The sequence below is a fragment of the Dermacentor variabilis genome, chromosome 5 (genome assembly GCF_050947875.1).
Source record: "Dermacentor variabilis isolate Ectoservices chromosome 5, ASM5094787v1, whole genome shotgun sequence".
Classification (NCBI taxonomy): Eukaryota; Metazoa; Arthropoda; class Arachnida; order Ixodida; family Ixodidae; genus Dermacentor; species Dermacentor variabilis.
Window position 1 is genome coordinate 188,049,048 of NC_134572.1, and position 18,170 is coordinate 188,067,217.

The window sequence follows — 18,170 nt, forward strand, 5'->3', positions numbered from 1 at the left end:
CAAAAGCTCTCAGTTGTCCTGAAATTAAGAAGATTAGCAACCGGATGTGAGCAATCCTGCCCAACTACAGCTTGATTTTATGATCATGGGACAAGTACCATACTTATTCGATTGTAGTGCGAATTCTTTTTCACGATTTTTGTTGCTTGAACTTGACCCTCGCATTACATTAGAATAACAGCAAAATTGACCATTTGAAAACAATCTAAATCTCGCAGTTTTCAGCGTTACTTTGGCAATCTATAACTTTATGTCTCAATTTAATCTCATAAACAATTCAACTGAGGTCAAAACATGTTTTTTGTTCTAATCGCATTCGTTTTGGCTGTGCTTCTATGTCACGGTTAGAAAGCTGCAGTACCTTTTGGCCTTTCATGCGACTCCAATCATTCATTACGTCATAGCGATGCAGTGCATATGGTATGGTGTTGGCTTTGAGAGATGAGCAATTTTGATGGCCAAGGAGCTGGGAAACTGCCGTAGCTCTGCCTCAACAAGTCGAGTCTGTGATTTACGGATGGTGGGGCCAACGGGATGCTTTCTTTAAATGCAGAGGTCAGTCAAAAGGGTTCTGTTGACTTCGTAGTGGCCTGGTACGGCGCACGAAAGATGGCTCGATTCCCGGGCGATTACTTTCGTAGATAGCTTCACATTCGCGAGGCTCGGTTCGGCTCGGTACCGAACCCCTTGAGGTATACAGCTGAGAGTGCTATTGATGCTGCGTGAAGATAACGAGCTTGGCCCAGTGCCAGATACACTTGTCGGGGACATGTTCGGTGTCGAGTCGTGAAAAATTTCACAATAGTTAAGCCACCTACGAAGGTGAACACTCGAGAATACCACCCAAAGAAATCACTGTCTCCTCCTCAGACGACACTGATGAGTTAAGAAAACTCATTTCCAAATTGTGATTCCTTTAATAAAGGTACTATCTGTTTTTCCATTCATCTCACATTACATTCGTAGTTTCATTTTACATTTATTTTGCAGTCGACCCTCGGGTGAGAATCACGGTCGTGCTACATTCGAGTAAATACGATATGCGACAACATTCTTGATGACAACCAGAAATAAAGCACGAGCAAAAAACAAAGTTGCGACATACACTGCACGGTGAGATGCCCGACCCGCTCCACCTTGTCCGCCTTGTTCTCTGCTGAGCAATAGTAGAGGCCGTCCATCTCTCGTGTCGCGCTCATCGCGGTCATTGTCAACACCGTTTCCTGCTGGTCGTTTTGGGTCTCCTGAAACTTGAAATGCTGCAAGAAGAGAGGCACAGAGGGTCAATTATCCAAGACCAGTTTAACTCGCAATAATTTTTTGTATAATGCAGGGTCCCCACACACATGGGCACAGGAAAAAATGTTTCACAATTGACTGAGTGGAAGAGGTCAACAAGGCCCGCGCAAGGAATGCCTCACCTCTGAGGTAACGTTTTGGCAAAAGGGCTAGTCTGACAAAGACAAGCCTCATTGTTGAAATGTTTCCCCTGGACTGAGGCTGCTCTCGTGCAGCCACGGCTTATCATTCCTCTTCCTGTGCCACTGCTACAGCAGCGCCGGCCATTGTGATGAAGAAACAGACAACGCCGTCTTTTTTCTTTGTACAGCCACTTTCACACTCTGCCCAAAGACTTACAGCAGTGTGTCTCAATAAAAAAAAAGCATCCTTATTTATACTATATAATCTTGCTCAAGTGGAAGACAAATCCACTGCATGATTCTGGTATTTTCCAATTTCGGACACGTCCTCAGTATGTGCAGAAATGTATACAGGGTGTCCCACCTAACTTTAGCCAGAGCTAAAAGATATGCGTTCCGAAATCTCGCAAGAACGCCAACATAATCTTAATCCATAAGAAAGGGGACGCCAAAGACTTGAAAAATTATAGACCTTTCAGCTTACTGTCGGTTGCCTACAAAGTATTTACTAAGGTAATCGCAGATAGAATCGCGAACACCTTAGGCTTCTGTCAACCAAAGGACCAGGCAGGATTCCGTAAAGGCTACTCAACAGTAGAACGTATTCCCACTATCAATCAGGTGATAGAGAAATGTGCGGAATATAACCAACCCTTACATATAGCTTTCATTGATTACGAGAAAGCGTTTGATTCAGTCGAAACCTCAGCAGTCATGGCAGCGTTACGGAATTGGGGTGTAGACGAGCCGTATGTAAAAATACTGAAAGATATCTATAGCGGCTCCACAGCCACCTTAGTCCTCCATAAAGAAAGCAACAAAATCCTAATAAAGAAAGGCGTCAGGCAGGGAGATACGATCTCTCCAATGCTATTCACAGCGCGTTTGTTTACAGGAGGTATTCAGAGACCTGGATTGGGAAGAATTGGGGATAAGGGTTAATGGAGAATACCTTAGTAACTTTCAATTCGCTGATGATATTGCCTTGCTTAGTAACTCAGGGAACCAACTGCAATGCATGCTCACTGACCTGGAGAGGCAAAGTAGAAGGGTGGGTCTAAAAATTAATCTGCAGAAAACTAAAGTAATGTTTAACAGTCTCGGAAGAGAACAGCAGTTTACGATAGGTAGCGAGACACTGGGAGTGGTGAGGGAATACATCTACTTAGGACAGGTAGTGACTGCGGATCCGGGTCATGAGACTGAAATAATCAGAAGAATAAGAATGGGCTGGGGTGTGATTGGCAGGCATTCTCAGATCATGAACAGCAGGTTGCCATTATCCCTCAAGAGAAAAGTATACAACCAACTGTGTCTTACCAGTACTCACGTACGGGGCAGAAACCTGGAGGCTTACGAAAAGGGTTCTACTTAAATTGAGGACGACGCAACGAGCTTTGCAAAGAATGATAGGTGTAACATTAAGGGATAAGAAAAGAGCAGATTGGGTGAGGGAACAAACCCGAGTTAATGACATCTTAGTTGAAATCAAGAAGAAGAAATGGGAGGGGGGGGGGGGCATGGGCAGGACATGTAATGAAGAGGGAAGATAACCGATGGTCATTAAGGGTTACGGACTGGATTCCAAGGGAAGGGAAGCGTAGCAGGGGGCGGCAGAAAGTTAGGTGGGCAGATGAGATTAAGAAATTTGCAGGGACAACATGGACACAATTAGCACAGGATCGGGGTAGTTGAAGTATGGGAGGGGCCTTTGCCCTGCAGTGGGCGTAGCCAGGCTGATGATGATGATGATGAAAAGATATGCGAATGCCATGTAGCTGGACAGAACCAAGGTAACGCTGTTTGCCGTTGTTTGTCATTGCTTGGAGATACAGATTTTTTTTTCATTCTACCCGACTACATAATCAGTCCGAATTAATCTACTTCTCAAAAATTACAATTAGTGTCAATTATGTTATAGAAGTGTCAATGAGAAAATTGTACAGAAACGTGAAAAAATCCTGATGCAGCTTTTTGTTGCTCAATACGTGCTACATAGCAAGTGCTTTTCCGAGCGTGAAAGAAGCCCGCGAATACACGCAAAGTGCCTAAAGCGGCCAGTTGCGCGGCTATTTTGCAACGGTCACAGCAAATAGTGGTTTCATTTTCGCTCGGTGTAAAGCTGCTAAGGGTGAAAAACATCGGCTACATTGTGATGGATGGACTATCTGTTGCTCACTGGCACCAGCAGATCTCAGATGAAGACGCGTACCGTGGCCGCCCTTCGAAGGATGTTGCGAGGCCTTCATCGTTGCGGTTCGTAATCAGTAACAAGATGACTAGAATTTCAACATCCGCTCAGCTTTTGTGGAAAAGGGAAACATTAATTGCCAATTCATTTAGTAAGTAAAGGAATGCTGATGTAGCAAGCATTTTTTATTGATACCCTCGATAATTCGACACTCAGTTAATTCGGAAATTTTTCTCAGTTCCGTAAAATCCCAATTAACAATGTTTTACTGTACTGTACAGTCAACGACTGAATTTTCGAACCTGCCTGATATTTCGGACGTCTTCGCGGCACCGCCACGAGCCCCACAGAATAAATGTACAAGGACATCTGAAGTTTCGGACGCTCGAACCCCCCGCCGTCCAATTTTCCGGACTTTTTGACGCGACGGAAGGTCCTTCGGCTCCTCGCGCAGTGCACTTGCGAAGGAAATAGACTTGCAGCCGAAGCATATCACTGCTTTGAACCAGAACTAGCCGAATCTAGCCATCACACACCGATTTGGTCTGGCCACGCTGGCTATGTTCACTGCCGCACTTCCGCCTTCAGCGGAGTTTCCGGAGCGGCGCCATTTCGTTTGTTTGCGCAGGCCACGTTTTGGCTAGCGTGATGTGTGGTTCTGCTGTTGTGTCAAGTGTGCTCTGTGACGCTAGGCCTAGGTGCTTCGACGCTCGTCAGCGAACTCCACTGTTCGCAACTTTGAGGATTTCGCTTGCCTTCGATGGGCCCCACTCCGTCTTCGTCGTCCTCGCCGATGGCATTGAAGCGCGGAAAGCAGTACCGTCGGTTAACGATGGAGAAGAAAGCCGCCATTATTAAGCAAGTCGTGAGCGGCCGATCGCCGGCTGACGTGAGCAAGGAGTTCGGAATTTCTAAGCAAACAGTTTCGTATTTCCTCAAGAACAAGGGCAAGATCTTGGAAGCGGCCGAAAAACCATCTGGTGTCCAAAAATAAATGCAAGCCAAGGTGTTCATCCAAAGCTTGAGGAAGCTCTCGTCGTGTGGCTTGATTCGATGATATCAAAGCGTTTGCCGGTCTCGGGCTGCATCTTGAAAGAAAAGGCGGGAACTCTCGCAGTTTAAATGGACATTGAGGATTTTAAATTTAGTGATGGATGGTTGAGGAACTTTAAACATCGGAATGACCTCAAGTTCAAGAAGATGTGCGGTGAGAGCGGCGCTGTCGACAGTGCAGTTATTGAGCAGTACCGCAACGGAAAACTTCAGTCTTTATTGCAGCAGTTCTCTGCTAACAATGTTTTCAACTGCAACGAAACTTTTTTTTTTTTTAAGATGTTGCCGGAAAGAACGCTCGCTTTTGCTGGTGACCCATGCCATGGTGGCAAGCACAGTAAAGAACGACTGACCGTTCTTGTCGGCAGCAACATGCCTGGCAGCAACATGTCTGTCTGGCTGACCGTTCTCGTCAGCAGCAACATGTCTGGCAGCGAGAAGCTTCCCTTGTTAGTAATCGGGAAGTCAAAGAACCCGAGGTGCTTTAAAGGGGCAACGCTGCCAGTGTTGTACGAAGCCAACAGAAAGGCATGGGTGACTCAGCAGTTGTCCGAAAATTACGTCCGCAGGTTGGACAGGAAGTTTGAGCTTCAGAACAGACGTGTCGTGCTCTTCATTGACAACTGTGCCGCTCATGGTCACATCAAGAATTTGAAGGCTGTCCAGCCGGAATTCATGCCACCCAACACAACTGCAGTCTTCCAACCAATGGACTAAGGCGTCGTCCGCAATCTGAAACTTTTGTACCATTCATGGGTACTAAACCGCATGGTGCTGTGTGCGGAAAACGGCGAAGGCTACAACGTTGATCTTCGGTCTGCTGTTGGAATGCTTGCGGACGCATGGAAGGCAGTGAGGCAAGACACGATTCGCAACTGTTTTCGCCACGTGGGCTTCGTACTCACTACAGAGGAACCAGACTTGCCTGAAAGCAACAACATGATTGACATGTGCCCACCCATGGACAACGTGATCAACAACCACCGCTCTACTGGGGTTTCCATACCCACGGAAATAACTTTTGAACAGTTTGTTGACACTGACAACGAGCTCGACTTCTGCGCAGAACTGACTGACGAGGAAATAGTCCGTCTGGTTGTGGGGGATTCGGAAGACTCCGATGATGAAAATGAGGAGCCAATGCCTGTGCCGCCTACAAGCGCCAAGTTGACGAGAGCACTGTTGACTCTTTCATCGGTGTACAGTGCTGACATTACCTTTGCTCAGATCAAGGCAAATATGAACATATGCAACCGGAACGCTGTCCAAACAACAATCAACAAGTTCTTCAAGCCAGTGCAGCAATAACACTGGCTGCCCGATGATGTACATGTACATAATAAACCGGCAGTCGGCTGCATACAGTTTTTTGAACCCTTCTTTTTATAGCCACTTCACTGATGCTTTGGCAAGGTTTCGGAAGCCTGGTACTTCGCCCTTTACCTCTAGATCCGAGAAAAAAAAAAAGGTGAGTTTTTTTGCATGCAGTCATTTTTTCGGACTGCCTGAATTTTCGGATGTTTTTACGTTCCCTAGAGGGTCCGAAAAATCTGTCGTTGACTGTATATGAATACGACCTTTGACTCTGCAACGCTGTCCGATCAGGCTGTGTTGCGCGAATTTAGTTTGGCGAAAGCGTTCGCAGTGGTTGCTGGCATACGCTTGGCCTCCAGCCACCAGTCTAGTCCCCAATTTCACACCCAAACACTCATGCACACTGGTCTCAACATATTGGAGGCCACCTTGCTGCAACAACAAGCTGCTGCGGCCATACGATGAAGCTAGGCCTGACCAGCACTGCTTGGTCAGAATTCAGCATCGAAAGTTCTACGTAGTTTGGTGCAGAGTCAACCAAATTCTTAGTAGCCGCCGTACGTAATTTTAAAAGTAATGAAACTGCCTTGCCAACAAAAGGGAAAGATATACGATAACACGAACAGCGGGAAAATTGTTTATTGCCACTATGTCTGCAACATTGCGTACATTATGTTTTGCTCGAAAAATCGAACGAGACACCATACAACGCCTGAAACTGATCACCATACCACACTGGTCATACAGGAGAGGAGCATGTAGTCCGACTCAGTGCCAGCATGATCGATAGTGGCTGCTGCCTGGCAAGCAATGCTGTCCCGTTGCCTAAGCAACCCACATACAGTGGAATGGAAGGTACTGGAAACAGACAACAACCTGAGGATGAAACAGCGATATGGTCCAGGCTTAATTGGGAAGGCTTGGCGCAATCCACCGAGAAGTTAACGCAGCTGCTTGTCCACACCTAGCTGCTTTCGATGGTGCGGGGGAACGGCACTTGAGTTTTCAAAAGCCTGAGCAACCCTTTCGGAGCAGGGTGGGCGCAGATTTTCTCATGTTCTGCTGAAATATAGCAGGATGTAGCAGGGTTCGCCTCTCGGTGCAGTTCTGCACAATTTGCGCAGCAGTAGCATCACTGTACTTCATCACACAAGTATAACAGCCGAGTGCCAATATACATATACACAGAACAGACAGTATGCAAGTTTTCTGTGTGAACAAAATCAAGCAGACAGAAGGGCTTGACATACAGTAACAAGCACATGAAACCAAATGTCAATAAAGCCAAGGAGAGCATATGTGAAACGAATTACTCTTTAATTGTTGAACATGAGAGTTAAGATTTGTGATAACCTTCATACTCTTAAAACAAAAGGAAACAAAAGTGCTAGAAACAGAACTTTGTGGCCAGTGGGAGCCAAACCCCCAACCTCTGCACGGTGTGTACACTGCACTGGCAATTGAGATACAATAATGGCTGTCCCTTCATTCAGTGGGCCTCTTCAATTTTCGATGTTGTGGCAGCCCGCTGGCAGCCAGACGGCAGCAAGCTAGTTCTGGTGCCGGTGGGACGTCACGTGGGATGAGATCTCAAGAGAACCTGAAGCTGCCTAAAGTTTGCAGAATCAAGCATTGGGACAGCTGGCAGCTGGATACACGTAAACAGGCTACCAGCATGGGAGCGGACGGAGAGGTCGGCACTAGCTCGGAACAGTTGGCCCACTTACGTATTGCCAGCTTGACAAGCAGTTACATTTGTCGAATAGCTGAAACGGTATTCTCAAGCGTTTGGGTATACGATCACTTTAGCAAGATTTCGTGCAGCTCGGCACATGACGCACACTGTCAACCTCACTTTGCACAGAGTAATTAAACGGTTTCAGATGCGTTTCATGCCAGGATGCGAAATGACGTGAGTGATCGTATCCCCAAAAGAGATCGCTGGAAGATGCCTGCTCACAGCGATCATGTTGCCCACAGGTGTACATTGATGAGTTGGCGTTCTGTCATCATTTGACAAGACACGAAAAAGCAGGATATTGGGTACGTCTCACATGCATAAAACTTGGTGCCGGCCTGTTTGGGCTTGGAGTTCAGAAAGTCTGTTTCGGCGGATAGTGCTTCTCTTCTGCCCCCGTGCTGAAGGAGCTGGGGCTGCATCTGGCGCATGAAAGTGCACGCCGCCTGTGACCAATGAAAAGTTTCGCACGAAAAACAGTATTGATCAACCATGAGGGCAATATGCTAATATAATTGTGGCCATTACTCAACTAGTGCTTTTCATTATTTCAACAGTCTAGTTCGAACAAAGATTTCGAGCTCGCCGCCCTAATAAGCATCGGAGAGGCGAAGCAAATGTTGGCTAGCCGTAACGCCTTCACCAACTGCTGTACAATGAGGTATTACTGCATATACACAAGTGATGTGAAAAGTGATACCACCAGAGAAAGATGAAGCCAAAGGGCACCACAGGGGATGGAAACAAGCGGCTACAACTTGCGCAGAACACGATGCAGATATCACGCACGCATGGGAGTGCGGCGCACTGTTCACAGACAGGACGAATGGAAAGGACGTTCTCTTCCCAGGACCCAAAAAACATCAATAATATTAAAATGTTCGCCACCGCTCTTATCGCACCGCCTCACAAAGCGTAATGGTGCGTCAGAACTATTAGAAGACGATGCTATAGAAGTAATGAAACCCGAAGGTGACCGCAGCCAGTTGGCTGAGCAAGGTCAGAAGACGTCCTCAAGCACCCGTATTGCAATCCGTCAAGTCCCCACAAAGATGGCGGTGAGCGCTCATCACCTCTTCTCATCACCTCAGAGAATTTCCGGAGAGCAGCCAGACCAAAATTGCCCCTGGCTGGTTCTGGCAGCCCGTAGGTAACCAGAAGCGGAAAATTGCTGGCCGAAGATTCGACATGAAAGCATGGTGCATTCGCAAACTGAGGCTTCTTGCAGAAATGTTCCTGTTGTTGTATGCAGTTATTTCTCCGGTGTATGTGTGCAGATTTTTTCGTTTCCAGCCTTCGCATGCTAACCTCGAAACAGTGTCTGAACTAGAGTTGAGACCCTCTGTATGATTCCAAAGATTATCTCAATTTTAACCCTCTCATAAGAGCATTTGAAAGTTTAAGTAAAAGAGAAATTTTGCTTTTGCTTATGTCTCCTCTGGTTTCACTGCATGTTGTCTTCACATGCATTACCAAATCCTGAGCCCTTGGTTTTCATATTACTCTTGCTAATTGCACAATGCTTTATATCTGGCTGGTTTCAATGCTGCAATTGCACCATGTGGCTACACTGTACATAACTAAGGTTACTTAGTCAGCTCTGGTGATTAAAAAAAAAAACAATCTGACTGTTGCAAGGTTTCTGACATTTAGAACTGCCATAAACCTTTGCAAGCAACAATGATCCTTAGTCTCAAATGTGCTTTTAATAATCCAAAGGGATCGATGAGACAACCTGCATATATCTGTTTATAAATGCCTAGTAGAATTTGCAAATGAAAGGTAGGAATCTGCTTTAAGGAACTACATGACTGATGCCACAATGTAACGCTAACAAACAGTAGGGTTCGCTAATCCTTCATAAGCAGTGTTCCCATAGCAGACTTAAGCCTTTCCAGTCCACAAAGAAGTCATCATCCCTTCCATCTAGTGGGAATTGTGAAGGTTTATGTTTTCCTGCGCTCCTACGCGCGCCTTGGACGTGAGGAGAGCAGACACCTTCTTCTTACACGGGGAACAAGATTGCTTTCTGCGTAATGGCGCAACCCTCTTGCATACCGATCGCAAACGTAGATTGTCACGTGGCAACGGAGCCCCGTACAAGTTGGCCCGAGCCAAGAACAAAGCGGGGCTGTCGAAATCGGTGTGGGCGGCAAATGCCGGAGAGGAGAAGACTGAGCCAGGACGAAGGAAGGACCTCAGGCAAACATTTCGTTCCTATCCTTTGTCATGCTCTGCCTTTGTTCACCACACGATCGACCCCAACAAAAGTCCTGGTCCTAACTAGCCTGCTTCCAAGCAAATCCACTGGAGCAATAAACGTTGTGTTTCTTATTTAACAGTGTTGAAATTAAATTCAAGGGCTCTATGTGCCAAAACCACGATACGCTTATGAGGCACGCAGTAGTGGGGGAACACTGGAATAATTTTGACCACCTCGGGTTTTTTAAGGTGCCCCCGATAGGTGTTCTTGCATTTCACCACCATCAAAATGTGGCCCCCATGGTCGGGGTTCGATCCCGCGACCTCGTGCTTAGCAGCGCAACACCAGAGCCATTAAGCCACCGCAGTGGGTTATTCAACAGTGTGTCATCATGTTTCTGCTGTCTTGGTACCGCCTAAGCCTTACGCACAAAGGCAGCTTGAGAGAACCCTAGTTTTAGTCGAATGTGACTACAGTGAAACCCCGTTCATACGTTTTTCACCGGACCGAGGAAAAAAACGTAACAGCCGGGAAAACGCAACAGTGAGGAAAGCTCCGAAAATGAATGAAAAAAGTGCAGCTTCAACTATAGACAATTTATTTCCACAGAGTGCGCTTAGGACTTAAAAAAGTCTAGAATGGTGGCTTGCCATTTCTTTCGCTCGCTAGAAATCACCACACATTTCTCGATAGCCTGGAAGGCCGCATTACTGTCAGTGTCGCTGTGAGGTGCGACGTACCTGCGGAGGAGGTCCAGAGCCGCGACCGCTTCTCCAAAGCTAGGATTTGGCAACTCCCCGGCATCATGCGGCTTGTGCTCCTCCTCGTCACCGCGCCACGGCAATGGCAATGGACGAAGGAATATCCGCGGGAAATTTTGCCCTCTTTGGCGTAATCATGCTAACGTGGTAACGATTGTTTAGTATTGCTGCGGAGCGCGCGCATCCGAGCAGCCCGGTTGCGCGCAGCGCGGCGTGGTTTCGCGAGAAATGTAAACAAGAGAGGAGAGCTGGCCTGATAGGCGGAGCAACGCCAACTTCCGGCTTCCCTTTATCTATAGCTACACAAAGAGTGACGTCAGGGCCTCTCCCGAGTTTCCTTCCTCTGTGAGTTGACCCGTCCAACAAACTATGCGGTGACCGTAATCACAGTGATGATAGTGAGAGCATTTTTCACGAATGGCCACCTAGTAGCGGCCTCTCGAACTGGCGTGCGGCTTCTTGCAGCCAGTTGCATAGCCAAGCCCGGCCAAGCCCGGTCAAAACTCGTCAAAAGCCAAAACGGCGGTTGGAGCGCATTGCCTACTTTAGCCCAGGCGGGTTCGGGTGGCGACGCATCATGCGGGAACGTTTTCACAGCTACTACGTAACAGCGGGGTTCCTTATACATTGGATCCTATGGAAGCTATGCCGGGACCGGATGAAAACGACGTAGCAGCCGGGAAAATGCAGCAGTGAGGAACGTAACAGCGGGGTCCTACTATATATCGAACTTGTTTATATCAAATTATTGTGTAAATCAAACAATGCCGGAAAACGGTATAGTTACAATGAGTATATATAGCAAAAATTACACTTACACTAAACAAAAATAGCAGCGACTCCCGATATATAGAACGCCAAGTGGCACAAAAGTGCCTCCAGAAGTTGGCTTCCCTCGTGGGGGCGGGGAAACCTGCCAACACATCCCAAAAGTGGCTAAGCACGGTGGTGCAGCTCCATCCACCCGCTATCCTTACCGTGACCATGCTGCATTGGGCAAGCTGTCGACATGCCCCTGCTAAAAATGATCCTGGCCTGTCCGTAGCGCTTGCTGAGGCAGCCAATCAGAGGCTCTTGTGCCTTGCTGTGCAAATGCGAGCTGTCTCGCTGCTCTCATACATCGTTGTGCTTACGCCTTATGGGCCTTCTCCCGCAGTGTTGTTGTAATGGCTAGTGCAAAGTGGCAGAATTTGTCTTTCGCCATGAAGCTCGAAACCACGAATAGAGTCTAATGCAGTGAGAACAGCATTCAAGATTCCGAAAAACACTGTCAGCACAATCTTGAAGAATAAGGGGAAGATTAGGGCTAAAGCGAACAAACTCGCGACCTGGTGCCCGTGGCGCCTGACGCATACGCATGGCTGTATATAAGACGTTGAGGTGGCCGTGTACAAGTGGTTCATCCGAAACTGCTTCAGACAGCACAAGTTCCACGTGCCCGGTGTGACTAATAATTCTGATGAGTGTGACTAAAGCCATTGCCGGTGTTGCCAAAGTATGGAGCGAGCTGTCAGAATTTCCGGAAGCTGTTTATGGATCAACGGTCAATGAGTTTGTGAGTGCGGATGATGGTGCCACGACCATGGGAGAGCCCGGAAACGAAGACTACGTCGTACCGAGCACAAGTGATAGCGGGCACAATGAGGAAAGCAACGTCGACCCTTCGCCCATATCCTCCGATGTGATCGGTGCACTCGCACTAGTCCGGCACTTCTGTGCGAATGTGGAAAGTTGTGGCCTCAGCTGCTCCACCTCTTCAGACAATGTGGAGAAGTGCCTGCTGTCGCAGGCAGCAAAGTTGCCCAAGTAGAAGATACAGGACTATTTCATATGAAACTAAGCTAGTTTCATCAATAAAGTGCTTTTATAAATGGTATGTGGTTTTATGATGTCCAATTCTTTAGCAGGCTTATACCGAATTATGCCCGATGTTGAACTGATGGGTGTTTTTTGTGAGTTCGATATAACCGGGCTTGATTGTACTATCTGTAGAGCAATTGAGTTTCTACTGTCCTTGAACTTTTCCCACCACTCGTGATTTGGTTTCTATCACACTGTCACAGCAATGCCAGGCAAGTCTCTCAGCTACGGCACGTCGACAAGAGCACAAAGTATTTCAAAAAGTGCGCATGCATCATAGGCGGAGAGTTCATTTTTCTGTGGGGGGGGGCATCTTCCCAACCCCATATATATATACACACATTCCACTTGAAGAAATTCGTGTGACCTCGAAGAATTGAGCGCTGAAGTGACGGCATTATATGTGTATATACAAGACCTTTGCGGTGAAACTGCAGTCTCTCTCTCTCCCTCTCTTTTTTTTTTGTGAGTCTGCTGTTGATTCTGATTATGAGTGAACCTGGCTTGGCCTCATTTCAGTTGCCGAGTGAATTATACAGTGTTCCCCAATTATGCACCAATAATTAAAAAAGGAGCAAGCAGTTGCATCACTCGAGGAAAACCTAGTGCATAATGTTTCCAGGACACTGGAGTACCCGCCAGTAATTCTTTCATTATTGAGATTTAATGCAGTAATTCAAGAAGTACTGTCCTAATTTTCGAAATGTCAGTGAGACATTTGTAGGCACCCCAAAAGGACATCTAAATGAGGTGTTTTGAGCGACGTACTAACTGCGTACAATTTTTTCCGATTGGCAAAGAAATCTCGTGGAGTATAAAAAAACCACGTGAGTACTCCCACTCATATGATAAAACAGCGCCCTCTAATAAGCCGATTGAAAGGGTGGTTCGATTCGTTCTGCGAAATTATGACGAAAACCTCAGTATTACTGAAGGCAAGCGCAGACTTCATTGGCAAGATCTAAAGGACAGAAGAAAGGGCCTCAGACTCAAATTTTTTTCACAGTGTTTACTATTCTAAAACAGGCATTGACAGGAACAAATATATTACATTACCATCGTATAGCGTATTTACTTGCATAATGATCGCACTCGCATAATGATCGCACCCCTGAATTTTGTCGTTAAAATTCGATTTTTTTTTTTATTTCCCATGTAGTGATCGCATCCCGAACTTGCCGCAGCGATATGTGGTGTGCCAAGTCTAGCTAATATTGATCACACTTACCATCTGTCGAATGCTACGCGAACAACTCTTCCAAGATAAACCAAGCGGCCTACATGCACCAAACATCCTTAAGTAGATGCCTCATTTCATTACTTTCATCACTTTCTGCACTTTCATGACTGAAAAAAAAGCTACAACCATATTGCCTTTATTATGTGTAGGCTTTATAATGGTTGTGGTCAGTAACAACAAAAAAGGCGCCTTTCGGTTCTTCTCATCTGCACTCGTGGGCACGCAGCAAATCGCAAGCGGCAATGATAGTAGCCACGTTTACACAGATATGTTGAAAGTGTACCCTATTCATATGCCGACGCTTGTAACACAGCTAAGATATTCAACCACCCTTAGCGGAAACATGCCGTATTAGGACAGTAGTGAAGACGCATGCCGCAGTTTCTGCAGCATGCCAGCCATGTGTTTCTACATCACTGGCAGCTAAGCGCTCCCATCTGTTTCTGTCCCCTCAAAGTGGACATGGCTACGTTATTGCCGCAAACTTGCTGATATTAACGATATTATTCATTACTGACATGGAAAAAAACTGTTTCAATGCACGTAATGTACTCACGAGAAGGAAAGAAAATCGCGTTCGGCACGTTTGGCTTGCTTCGCCTGGCCGCCATATTAATTTTGGTGTCCCACAGCAAACATGGGACGAAAAAACATTCTTTCTTTTCGCGGGAAATTCAACCCATGTAATGATCGCACCCCTGATTTTGCGTCAGTTTTTCTCACAAGAAAGTGCGATCATTATGCGAGTAAATACAGTATCTCATGTAGAAGAGACCATGCCTTGAAACTCCTTGAATTTCCTTTTAAAGGTGACACCTTGCGTTATGAATTTTTTATAGGACCACGAGGGAGTGGAATGCTCTCCCATCAAATATTGTTGGTATACAATGTAATGAAAAGTTTTACCGCGCTTTGTGTGTTCAAATGAGTGTCAATTGATGTAGATATGCATGTACCCCCCTGCTGTAATGCCTTCCAAGGCGATGCAGGTACTCAATAAAATAAATAAATAAATAAATAAATAAATAAATAAATAAATAAATAAATAAAGTGCCTGTTGCAAACCTGAAGAGACAGCGCATCACCTTGATAATCGTACAGAAGGAGCACCAACAGCAGGTTTTGCGGCTTCACAGCCATTCCTTCCTCTCATTTCTAGTAGCACTGATTATTCGTCTCACAAGGCCGACTGATCGCATTGATAACAAAAGTCAATTGATAACGTGGCCGAAGCACCGCTTCGACACACAAGAAATGCGAAAAGCAATGTAACAGGCATAGAATGTTTCAAAATACCGGCAGTGCTTGCACTGCATCGGAAGAGTGCGCGCATAGCTATATTTAGCATCAGAAACTTGCTTCGAACCAAAGCCAATTTAATGTTACCGTTTTATTTTTTATGAAAGTGTACACATGCTGCAAAACCAGGTTTGTGTCAAAAAACAAAAGCGAAATAAACAGACCGGGAAGCGACGAACGTGAAGAGAAAAAGCAGAACCAATGCATTCAAGAAAGTAAATATACCACTTTTAAATGAGCCGAATTGGCAATCAGGATGTCTGAAAAAAAAAAAAAAAGAGGAAAGGAAAGAAAGAAAGAAAACCGTCAGATTTCATTGTGCCCTTATTATCTATGAATTCATAAGCTCCGTTGAACACCAGCCTAGAGGACGTGTTCAAATAGGTCTCCTTTTGCAGCTACAGTATTTACACGATTGTAAGTCGACCCCTTTTTTAAAATTTGAAAGTCTGAAGTTGGGGGGTCGACTTACAATCGAAACCAAAACATGGCCCCGCCAAAAAAAGCGATACCCAACGAGAGCTACAACGTAGTTACAATTTTATGTTTGCTCTATGGCCCTACCCGTATCTTTTCGCTATCCCGCGTGTTTGTTCGCTTTTCGGAAGGGTTTTTCAAAATTTTTTAGAGTCTTACAGTGCATGCAACACTCACGGGGGGGAGGGGGTCGATATTTGATGGAAGCGCCGCTGTTCCCATTTGCGGCGGCACCCTCAGAACGGTGGCGCTTGCGGGGAGTATCGGTAGTTCATGGAAGAGCAGACACCGCTCGCGGGTTTCTCTTTCTCTGTTTAAAGGCATTGGTATTGGTTTGACCAACTTTCTGACGCGTTCCACTTGAACGCCGGCTACGTGCAACTTCTATGCTTCCCCAGTCGTCATGGGTGCTGCAGGCCCACTAATCGTTCGGCACTCGTTCACAGCAGTGTTCAAGAGGGCTGCCATCCTTTACGCCGAAGAAACAAATCACTGCGCAGCGGGCCGCAATTTCGATGTTTCTAAACGGGTGGTGCGAGAGTGGCGACTGCAGCGAAGCAAAATTTTCACCCTGTGACGGCAAGTGAGAAATTTCCCACGTGCCGAAGTCTGGACGCTTTCCGGAGCTGTAGGTTAAGCTTACGGCGTACGTCGCTGAAATGCGTGATCGGTCCCTGCCATTGAAGTGCGACGTGGTCATGAAACAAGCCCGGACCTTCGCCTTAATTTTAAGGTTCCGCTCCGCCGTGAGTACAACGAGTGGCTGGCGGCAGAAGACTGCGAAATTACGCCAACCGGACCTGTCAAAAGAGCCTCCCTGACGGCTGCGTGTAATTGGGTGCATTTGGCGTGGGCTGCTGTTCTGCAAGATGTCCTGGTGCGGTCATTTGCCAAATTTGAAATTTCGCTGGACCACGACGCGCTGTGGGACCGCAGCAACGATGACGATGGCAGCACTAGTGAAGACGAGTAGTCCAGTGACCATGTCCGCTACTAATAAATTTTCGTTATCGAATGCGCCCTCAGGTATGCTCTCTTATCTTTTTTTTTCCGGTCAAGCGCGATATGGGGGGGTCGACATACATTCGAGTCGACTTACAGTCGTGTAAATACGGTGCACAGTACTGTGTCCGTTTTATCACATCTTCAGCGGTTTTTTTGATGACTGAAGCCAGAATTTTACGGCAGACATCCATTATCCTTGCCTTGAACTAATCTGATGTCCGTCTCGATCATGTAAGCATGATCTTTCACATAACGCTAAAGAAAGAAATCGAGTAGAGAGAAGTCAGGTGACCTTACCGGCCAATTTACAGGCTCGTCCCTTCCAATCTATTGCACACGAAAAATTGCATCAAGCCAGTTTCGTGCTCAGCTGTTGCTGTGTGTTGGCGTCCCATCTTACTGATACCACAGAAGTGGAACACAAGACAGCGGGACTTCGCTGAGAAACACATCCACCACTCCTTAAAGGATTTCATCCACGTAATGCTGTCCAGTCAGTGCGTCATCAAACAAGATGGGCCTGATTATAGCACTGGCGAAAATTCCGCACCAGGCATTGAACGACCACTGGTGCTGGTGCCGATTGCACTTTACCCTGTGTGCATCGGACTCACTCCAATAGTGTGCATTATGTAAATTTACCTGGGCGTTTCTGCAAAAATGGGCTTCATCTATGTACCTGATGTTGCTCAAAAAGTCCGGTGACTCATTGGCTCTTGTGAGGACCCAATTTGAGAAATCTAGACAATTCTATAGGTCTCTATTGTCCAAGCATTGGTGCTGGTTAAGGTGGTAGGGCTGAAACGACGTCACTTAGAATCCTCCAAACTGACAACTTGGAAATTTGTACCTGGACGGCCACATGCCACATGCTAGCATGAGGGTTTGATTCTATAAATGCTAGAACATCCGTGCGTAGGCTAAAACACAAAAATGGAGTCCTCCGCTGCTGTTTCTTGAAGCTGCTGGTTTGTCTGAGGTTTTCATAATTTCTGATGATAGTTGATGCGTTTGGTCTACAACTGCACTTCCATGATTGATATATATATTTGCTGCCTTCCTCTTGTTGCCATTTGCAGATCCCAAGGCAAGAGTCACGTTTACCTTCTGCTCATTAGAGAAACGCATGGCGACTGGGACGAAACAAAACACATCTTTAAACCTTTTCACTGACATTGTCAATTTGCTTTTGTGATGATAGATTTTGTGGCAAAAAAAAAAAAAGGAAAGCATCCGTGCACTTCATCTACGCTAAGACAACAGCTATCACGTCTTGTCTCCAACTAACACCAAACGCCACATGTTACTTCAGTTGGGACATGGCAAATAAGGCACTAGCTCGCTCACCATGTTTTTCTTTATTTCTTTTGTTTCGTTCTGGATAACTCAGAGGGAGCCCTTTCGAGGGCACTGCTTTATAATCCGGGTGGAAGCGCAGTCACGTAGTGTCCCCCATATTTCGCGGGGTTTATTTATCAGTCGGAAAAAAAATTACTGCGCAATTAGAACGTCGCTGAAAATACCACAGTTAGATATCCCTTGGCTGTGCCTTCAAATACCTAATTGACACTTTGATAATTAGGATAGTACATCTCGAGTTAGATAATT

At 46.2% G+C, this 18,170-nt stretch overlaps 1 protein-coding gene across 4 annotated transcripts in view; it reads right to left on the reverse strand.

Annotated features, from left to right (window-relative positions):
- Positions 1-18,170, reverse strand: part of LOC142583405 (fasciclin-2-like) — a 183,285-nt gene that overhangs the window by 49,958 nt on the left and 115,157 nt on the right. For all 4 annotated transcript variants that reach the window (XM_075693855.1, XM_075693856.1, XM_075693859.1 and 1 more), the window contains exon 9: positions 1,106-1,259. In XM_075693855.1, coding sequence (XP_075549970.1) covers positions 1,106-1,259 — 154 coding nt within the window. The remainder of the gene's footprint in view (positions 1-1,105; positions 1,260-18,170) is intronic.